Source organism: Triticum dicoccoides, chromosome 6B, assembly GCF_002162155.2.
Source record: "Triticum dicoccoides isolate Atlit2015 ecotype Zavitan chromosome 6B, WEW_v2.0, whole genome shotgun sequence".
In the NCBI taxonomy this organism is placed as follows: domain Eukaryota; kingdom Viridiplantae; phylum Streptophyta; class Magnoliopsida; order Poales; family Poaceae; genus Triticum; species Triticum dicoccoides.
In genome coordinates this window covers 484695099-484704097 of record NC_041391.1, presented here as the reverse complement: position 1 = coordinate 484704097, position 8999 = coordinate 484695099, and the positions used below count along the sequence as shown (strand labels likewise).

At 42.4% G+C, this 8999-nt stretch overlaps 1 protein-coding gene across 1 annotated transcript; it reads left to right on the top strand.

Moving 5' to 3' along the window:
- The first annotated feature begins 23 nt into the window (after positions 1-23).
- On the top strand, positions 24-2834 carry LOC119325081 (probable WRKY transcription factor 12). The gene is made up of 4 exons (XM_037598827.1): positions 24-387; positions 484-557; positions 681-851; positions 2438-2834. Exons 1-4 carry the CDS (start codon positions 88-90, stop codon positions 2601-2603), a joined length of 711 nt encoding a protein of 236 aa, XP_037454724.1. The 5' UTR covers positions 24-87; the 3' UTR covers positions 2604-2834.
- The last annotated feature ends 6165 nt before the right edge of the window (positions 2835-8999 follow it).

Here is an 8999-nt window from a genome sequence, read left to right as displayed (position 1 = left end):
AGAGAGAGAGAGAGAGAGATTGACAAGTCTATCTCAAGAATTCTGTGCCCCCAAGAACCACCTTGGGTTCAGTACGCCACGATCTACATGCATATATGCATGGATCAAGGGAGCCAATTGGAGATGGCTTACTGTCTTCCTAACCTTAGTGTGCCAGATCACTACTACACCACCCCTGTTCCTCTTTCTCCACTTCAACTACCCTTCCATCCCAAGCCTCTCCAGATGCCATTCGACCAGGAAGAAGCCTTGATGCTCTCTTCTGACCATTGTGGGCTATACCCGCTGCCGGCGCTTCCGTTCGGCGGCGGCCATTCCGCCGCCGCGCCTGCCACCGTCTGCGACAAGCCCACGGTCGGTTTCATGCCTAGTATTGGGGCTGAGGAGGTATGCTCTTTGCTAGCTTCATAATCATATGTAGAGAATTACAAAGATTATCAATTACATATCGATGCCTTTGATTTGATGTCTCTTCCTGATCAGGTGGGCACGTCAGTGACGGCAAGAGTTGGCTATGAGGGTGCCACTGCCTGTAATGGTTATTCTAGTAATACATGGTATGTGAGCTAGTGAGCGAGAGCATGTTACGGGATGCGTTTGTACCTAGTGTTGCTATGTTCATGAGATTTAACTGCATGTTTAGCGTTTGATGCCATTGTGGTGTGCGTGTGATGGTACAGGTGGAGGGGCTCAACGATGTTGGCGGGGGAGAAGGGGAAGATGAAGGTGAGGAGGAAGATGAGGGAGCCGAGGTTTTGCTTCCAGACCAGAAGCGACGTGGATGTGCTGGACGATGGCTACAAGTGGAGGAAATACGGGCAGAAGGTTGTCAAGAACAGTCTCCATCCCAGGTACTTCGGTTCTATAAGCAATTAAGAACCCTAACCTATTTCCATTTTTACCTGTTATCTATGAACTCCTCAAGACCTTTGCCCGTCTCTGCTAGGATCGAGTAGAAGCTCGTACAGATTGTTTGAAAGGATCAGTTTTGCGTGGTAGTGGTAGGTTAATCTTTTGCCTTGAGGCTAGCAGCTTCAGAAGTAACTAGGTTGTAGAGAAATCGATCTATTTGCTTCAATTAATTGTGGCTAATAGATCCAGGGGGAACCTGGTTTGAGATTAATTAGCCTGCAACAATACCGCAGTTGTATGTGCAAGCTCTTTTTATGGGTGCGAATCTGAGAATACTTAATAGCCTGATGTACTCTGAGCACAAATGTAATATGCATGAAACACGCTCTCAACATAGAAAAGAAGTTCTCTGAATTTGTGGTTTTGAGGTACTTAATAAGAAAAATGCTTTCATTGGATGCACAAGCTTAACTAATCCATACATATAGTTCTCATTTGTTTCGAAATCATCTGGGTCTCAATCGTGTGCTTCTTCAGATAAATACAGAAGGCCAAAGAGAGTTCTTTTCTATTATCTGGGAAAAAAAATCTTCCAAACCATCTATATCCTCCGGTGCTAATTTATTCTTATCAGACTGGTAGAATGGGTGAACTAAGGAGTAGTTATTGTCATACAGTAAAGTTTCTAAAAGAACAGAAGGGGCAGTGTGGAAAGGCAGTGGCATTATGACAGAGGAGATTGTAGAAAGGATATCATCTTGCACACGAACAAATATATGGCTGAGAAGTAGCATGCGATAAAGCTGCACGGATCACTAGCGGTGGTATATAGTATAATTTAGGCACCTTACCTAGCTATATATATGCATATACACGAGACAAAATGGGATACCCCCTTCGTAAATTAATATAAGATCTTTTAAAATACTAAAGTAGTGATCTAAAAGATCTTATATTAGTTTACAGAGGGAATACTTCATTGTATCTATGTTTAAAGGTAGTTTTCAACTAGTGTGTCCCATTCATTAATTACATATTTGGTTCATGGAGTACTAACTGTTATCTAATACTCCTATATGCATCTAGATATTTTATATTCTTTTCCAAATTATAACGCATTATTTTTCCACGTTTTATACTGATTGCATAGTTGTTATCCTTTGATCACTGTAGCACAAGAAGAATAGAAAAAAAAAAGATTCGTGATAGGGCAAAAAGGATATAGTAGACGCCTATGCATGCATTGCCTCCTGCATATATGCGCCAGGACAAATGGAACGGACATTTTAAGATGATTGTGTTTCTTCAGAGAGTCTCAGACTTCAGACGACAGCTAGCTAGGTCAGTCAGTGCGCCATATATAGGTCTGGCAGCTTGGTTTTCAGCAAACTGTGTACTGGCTAATGATTTGTCTGCTCTGCTGAAGAATAGATATATTCTGATCTCCTTTAGAAGTGGTTCTGGAGTAGTAGTAGGTGTACTACCTAAAGCGGGGCACATATATATATATCCCATAGTGTAAACATCGTAGCGAAAAAAACACATCATGGATACTGTAAACGTTTTGTTGGCCATGGCCATGCAGGAGCTACTTCAGGTGCACGCACAGCAACTGCCGCGTGAAGAAGCGCGTGGAGCGGCTGTCGACGGACTGCCGCATGGTGATCACCACGTACGAGGGCCGCCACACGCACCCCCCCTGCGACGACAACTCCTCCTCCTCCGGCGACAACACCACCACCTGCTTCTGATCACCTGCTCCCTTCCGTCCATCGTCGCCATGCAAGTGCTCGATCGAGCGAGCGAGCAAAGTGCATCCACCGACCCACGATTGATCGATCGATCGGCTCCTTATATTCTGAAGGGTGAACGATGAGACGGCTCCTTATACTTGTACGATCGATGTACTGCAGATATATATCACGCGATCTATCCACATACCAGTACTGCATGTGCATGCATGCATTTCTTTCCCGTAGGCAATAGAGATAGTACTTTCTATGTATGAGTATCTGTGCTTGTGATGGACTAGCTACACTAACTCGTGGTAGCAGCAGCAGCGCGCAGCAACACTACTCAAACCGGTGCCCACTGCATGCATGCGCAGGTGATCTGTCCGGCTTTATGCATGCATGCGCTAATTAAATAGACCGTTGTGCGTACACTACGCAGATGGCCGGGCCTGACAGAACATGTACACGCGAAGGAGTTACAGAGACGACGGTGTGCACATCAGGCATGCACGCTAATGATTGCGCAACGTGCCACAGCTGTGGCGCCGAAACGAACACGGGCTCCCGACCAAAACCGCCATTAATTCTGGCGTTGTATCCTCAGGCTCATCAGGATGAGATTCAGAGGTTACTCCATCGCAGGCCAAAGCAGCGGTCACGCAGCGTGAATGGACAATGATCATCGTCAACGACGACCTCAGGTCGATGAGGTCCCGGAATCATTACGAGATCGACCGTGTATCCGGTTAAAGGAGCATCATGGGGTGTGAGCTTTGGGTGTGAGAAAATTAGTAGTGCACCAGTCCCCTGCACTGTACTAATCTACCAGTTTAGCATTAAAATGTCTGAAAAAAAACCTTGACTTCGTACTCGAAGTCTGAAATAAACCCTAAACTTCAAATCCTTAAAATCAGCACTCTGTCTTATCTAATCCCGGTTTATCCCGGCCCTTCTTGGCCGAGAAGTTGTTTGTCTCTGCCGGGATTGCACTCGTGGCAGAGATGTGGCAATCACAGCCAGCCGGTGTAAACATGGTGATGATTTGTACAAACGTTGCTGGTTGTTTACGAACAAGCACACATGCCACTTCTTTGCTTGATGGTATGAACGTGGTGATGATTTGTTCTACATTTCTACAGAAGGCATGAACCCTTTATTAGCATGTGAACTTAAGAGGCTAAGAGCTGCTGAACTACTCTCTTATTAATTGTATTACCCTCTTGAGTTGTGGCTTGTATAATTGTGTTGTTCGGTCACTTTTGTCCGCTTCTGATCCGAGTCCGTACCGTGTTCGGATCTGCACAATCCAGTATTTGAATCCGCATAATCCGATATTTGAATCCGCATCCGACCCGCTTCTGAATCCGAAAATAAATATGAAGTAAGATATGGTATGAGCATTATCTGTCTAAATCCGAACAGGTTTCACCCTTATACATGTGGGACCTACCCTATCGACCCTTAGAAACCCAACTACACACCGCTCCCTCACCTGTTCTCGTCGGCACCTTTGCATCATGTCCCTTCTCCTTGTCCTTCATTGTTGCGGCAATGGCGATCTGCGCTTCATCGCCGGACCAAAAGACGATCGTGCCGGCCAGAAAATGCGCCAGTAATCCCCTCCCCCCTCCTCCCAGTCTTTTCTTAGTCTCATCCGTGTTAAATGGTCGGTTAGGGTTCTTGGTAGAAAAGTTGTGGTTTTAGCTAATTTCCATGATAAGAGGATGTGAATACGGAGATACGGGGAAACGGTATTTTCCAAAAGTGGACTCATGGGAATACAACAAGAATATGTATAGAGGGTGAATAAAATAGTTCAACAGTGCATTATAAACTAAATTAATAATAAGTTAGAATATAAATATTAAAAAATGCACTAGATGATGACAGACAGTTGATCAGACACAAGTAATCACCGAAGCAGGAGATATAGCAGTCTAGCAGAAGATGAACTATACACAAGATTGAGAATTTTTACACCACTACTGACTGACGATGAAACATGGTGAAACATGCACGTTCCTTTACACGGCTACGTACTTGGCTTAGCTAGCTAGCAACAATGGAGCTTGTGTGCAGAAAACCAAACGGCCAGTGATTAAACACATGTACTCACGCATGCATGCACCAAAGACTGAACGGCCACTTTGGCAAGTCTCTATCGATCTGCCAAAAATAGCTAGCATGCTTTCCTAATGCAAAACTGTTCAGTTTTGCCCTAATCTCTGTTACGTGTGCAATCCCGGAGGAGAAAAACGTCTTCTCAGCCAAAAAGGGTTGGGATAAGCCGGGGTTAGATAACATAGGGTGCTGATTTCAGGAATTTGAAGTTCAGGATTCATTTCAGACTTCGACTACGAAATCAAGGTTTTTTTCAGACTTTTTCCAAATGTCTTTTGAAACCGAACTCTCTAATCAAGTTTTGTTCCAACATGCATCTATCATGCCACGACTTTTAGATCCAAATTAGATGCACATCTCAAGGGAAAAGGAAAACACAAATTCTACCGTGCGTAAGGTACTATACCAACATGGCAACATTATACTCCATATCTGATACAAAATACAGGTCGATGTTTGATCAACTTCATAGAAGGAACTTTCAAAGTCTACAAAATAAATGAAATATGAGAGTACAATTCACGATGGATCTAATGATACTAAATTTGCTATCGTAGATGTTGATTTTTCCCTATATAAACTAATATGTGTTATATTTTGAGATGGATGCAATACTACGAACTTTGGGTCTTAGTTTGATACTGTTCACAACTTAGCTGCTTTTGTCATTTTGTTCTGGATTGGGTTCGGATTCGTAAGAGCAACTCGATCTAGCACACTCCCTTAAAGGGCTTCCACTAAAATGGTTTCGGAGGTTCTCGAGTCTTGTGCTTTTTCTAATCACCTAAAACTACAAACTATATATTTATTTTCTATTCTATTTATCATATCTATGTCTATATAAATTATATCATAACTCGTATTTCACATCAATATAATTCAATATTTTCACATTTCAACATCACACAATTCAACAACATACTAAATCCATAATTTTGAATTTAAATTCAAAATAACATAGGTCAAAATGCAAATAACTGATACACATTAAACATGAAAAAATATGATAAAATACCACGAAACTATTTCCCATGTAGCTTCTTAAAATGTTCTTCCTAAGGTTGCTCATGTGAATCCCAGCTCAGTTGAACCCCAGTCCTCAATCCCCTAGTATACTTCAAGAAATGCCTTGAAGTCGGTCCACAGTCTTACGAGGTGTTACAGTTGGCCCACATAGCCGTGCTCGTAGTCTACCTCGGTGTCCCTCACATCCTCTATGATATGTTGCGGGGTTTTCATGATATTTCCCAAAGTCTTCTTGTCGAAAAAGCGAGTGAGACCTTGGAAAATTCCAAACCGAACTTGCAACTCACCAAAATCTCATCCACTTTCTTTTCGACAAGCCTCTTGAGGTCATCATCAGCGAAGGGAGAATGGAGAAGGTCCGTACCCACAGGATGGGGTGGGGGACGAGAGGGGCTACACGTGAAAGTGCATCTAATAGATACCCATAATGGTTTTTGATGAATAATGGCAAACCAATTGAGAGGTCTAGCTACCTACCAAGTTCATTTCAGGAAATTTAATCCTCAAGATTGAGTCTAACATCAATGGTTCTTGTCTACTCTAACATGTGTTTTACACATTTTTGGTAAATATAAGATTTAATTGAGTTTAAGAACAGTTGCACAATCAAGAGGGTCTCAAGCAAAATATCTTAGGTTGAAATTCAAAATTAGGTCCTCTACCAAAATTCTGTATCATACCACTCATGCTCCTTAGTTCATCTGTTTATGTTGTCCTCGTACCTCACACTTCTTGCCCTATTGTGTGAATAGCACATCAGGGTGACATGATTCAAACATAGGGCCCTCTGTGAGTTACCCTCCCGAGATAACCCTTTTTCCTTCAGCATGGAACTGATGTGGAACCTTTTAGATACTACCAAGCTTTGTTTTGTTTGAGACCATATCTGTTAGCTCTGGAGCCTCTGAGCACAAGGTTTCTATCCAGCACTTTGAAGACCCTTCGACTTGCTTTTGCTTCAGAGTGTCAGTATCGGTATAGTACTCCCATTTAGATAATTCCAGAACCTCTGAGCTGGGACTTAGGCTTTTTTACAAAGATGTCATTCGTGAACTACTTTGTTGAATCGGCTACCTCTGAGATTTCATATTTTTGATACTTTTATGGTAGTTCAATCTCTCGTAGAAAATAGCCAACTTTTTTGTCTGATACCTGCACTTCTCTTTTTCTGGTACTCTTGAGTACTGTGTCCAAATACACGGTTCTGTATGTTCAAATTTTGAATGCATTTGGTACTTCCGAGAAAATTTTCTTTGGAACGTGCAGGCAAGGTTTTGAGTAACGGCCAGATTTTTGTTCTCTCTATAACTAGAACCACACACCCTTTTGCTTTGGAAAATCAAGTCATTCACCCTTTTGTTGGTTCTGTATGTGTGAGTTCTTGAGATCCTTGAAGCCTAATTCTTTCAGGAAGATAGGAAGTTTGATTTAGGTAATGCCAAGCATCTTGCTCGAATCATAAAGGCTGAGCACCTCCCTTTCTTGAACCCCTACTGCTAAGTGTTCATCGCTCTTGCTTCCTATCCTATCCGTTGAGAGATGTAGGTCCCATGGATTCTTGAGAGTACTTTGATTGATGATCTTTTGAGGAGTTCATTCAAGTGACTTTTATTTGTTTGTTACCCTTGGAGGGTGTGCGTCTCTTAGACAACTAGATGATACCCCGTGCATTCTAGTGGGAATCGGTTGCAATATGTTTCAATAAGATTTAATTATGTTGAATATAAATATTAAGATTAATAACACGTGAAGCAAAATTTAAAATACACATGGCATATTATATTTTATTATCTATAGTTGTAGAATATTTATTGAATATAAGTAGAATAATAGAATGCAAAAAAATCCCCGTGCATGGTTACACCTAGATGTGGGACTTTTGTCATGCATGGTTGCAAGTTGAGGTGTGCCTTATTCCATCCATATTGTATGATGATGTGGCAAGGTTGCATGTTGAGATAAATAAGTTAATGGGGATCACTCTCTTAGGTATATAGGATTAGTAGTTACTTGAGATCCTTCAACCGTCGTATCTGCACACTAGTAGAAAAAAGGACATTAGCAGCGGGCCCCGGAAGCGGTTGTGGCAAGGTGATACAAAGCCGCATGTCATGGATTAGTAGAGGCAGTTATCTTTGTGCTGGATGCGGGTGGAAATTTAAAACCTCATGGAATTTTTTTGAGGTGGTTTGTAGTTACAAACTACCTGTTAGTTTGGAAGTACACGAGGCAGTCTCGTTTGTGGAACCACTCCGCTCTTTGAACTCCTATGTATTCAACGCTACCCCCGTTCCTCACCCCATAGCCTTGCACCATGGAGTGTTAGGTCTCGCGCCGCCAAGACTCTCCGTTACAGTTGTGTTTCTATGTTGTACCATGTATCCCACGCGATCGCCATGGTCTGGTGTTGCGCCTTGCAGCACCTCGTCACACCTCATGCCTCAACCTCGCTCCAATGGGACAATGTTAGGGCATCTCAAAAACATTCCTCATTTTCCCATTTTCAAACGAGGCGGTGAGTGATGGTCGGAAGCGGAGGAGTCTAGGGAGGGGGAAGGGGTTTTAATCCTATTGGGACGCGAAGGGGTCCAGGGGAGGGGGTTAACCCCATTGTGAAGCGGAGGGGTCCTGCGCAAGGGGGTGGCAGGGGGGTGCACGCCAAGAAAGGGCATGGGGTGTGGAGGAGTCTATGCAGCCGACGTGAGGTTGAGGTTTTCTGTGCAACCGACGCGTTAACTTCCCCAGTTACCACACTCCTCCCGCAAAAGGTGCTTCATTTCCCTCTCTTCTCCTCCTATTTCCTACTCGTGTCTTCTCCCTCGCATATTCTTCTCTCTTTCTAACTCTTCTTTAGATTAGTTCATGAGGGAGTTTCCAAGGGAGGATCCTTTGATATTTGTTTGACTCTATGACAACATTTGCTTATTATTTTTGTTCCTTTTTTAATTTTAAGTAAACATTTCCATCAAATGTCTGTGATTATAATCAAGATAGCATTGATTCCAGCAAGACCCCCTGTAGTGACAAGGAAAAGGCTAAGGTCATTCTGTTTAATTATTTCCTATTCTAGCTCATTTAAATTATATATGGAATATTAATTTGAGTCATAGGAAATGTATATGAAAAACATAGGAGTAGGAAATTTTCCTATGTTTATACTCATCCGCTTGATTCAAAAGGGAAAGACCGTAGGAAATTAGATGATTTTTTTCTTTGGAATGAGTTTCGTATCCATACCCTTCCAAGTTGAAATATGTTCAAGAAAGA

What these genes read in the sequence shown, in the direction of transcription:
- LOC119325081 (XM_037598827.1), top strand. Translation starts at nt 88, where the DNA reads ATGCATATATGCATGGATCAAGGGAGCCAATTGGAGATGGCTTACTGT. An exon ending in CTAGTATTGGGGCTGAGGAG is followed by an intron (nt 388 to 483) that starts GTATGCTCTTTG and finishes CTTCCTGATCAG; the next exon opens with GTGGGCACGTCAGTGACGGC. An exon ending in GGTTATTCTAGTAATACATG is followed by an intron (nt 558 to 680) that starts GTATGTGAGCTA and finishes GTGATGGTACAG; the next exon opens with GTGGAGGGGCTCAACGATGT.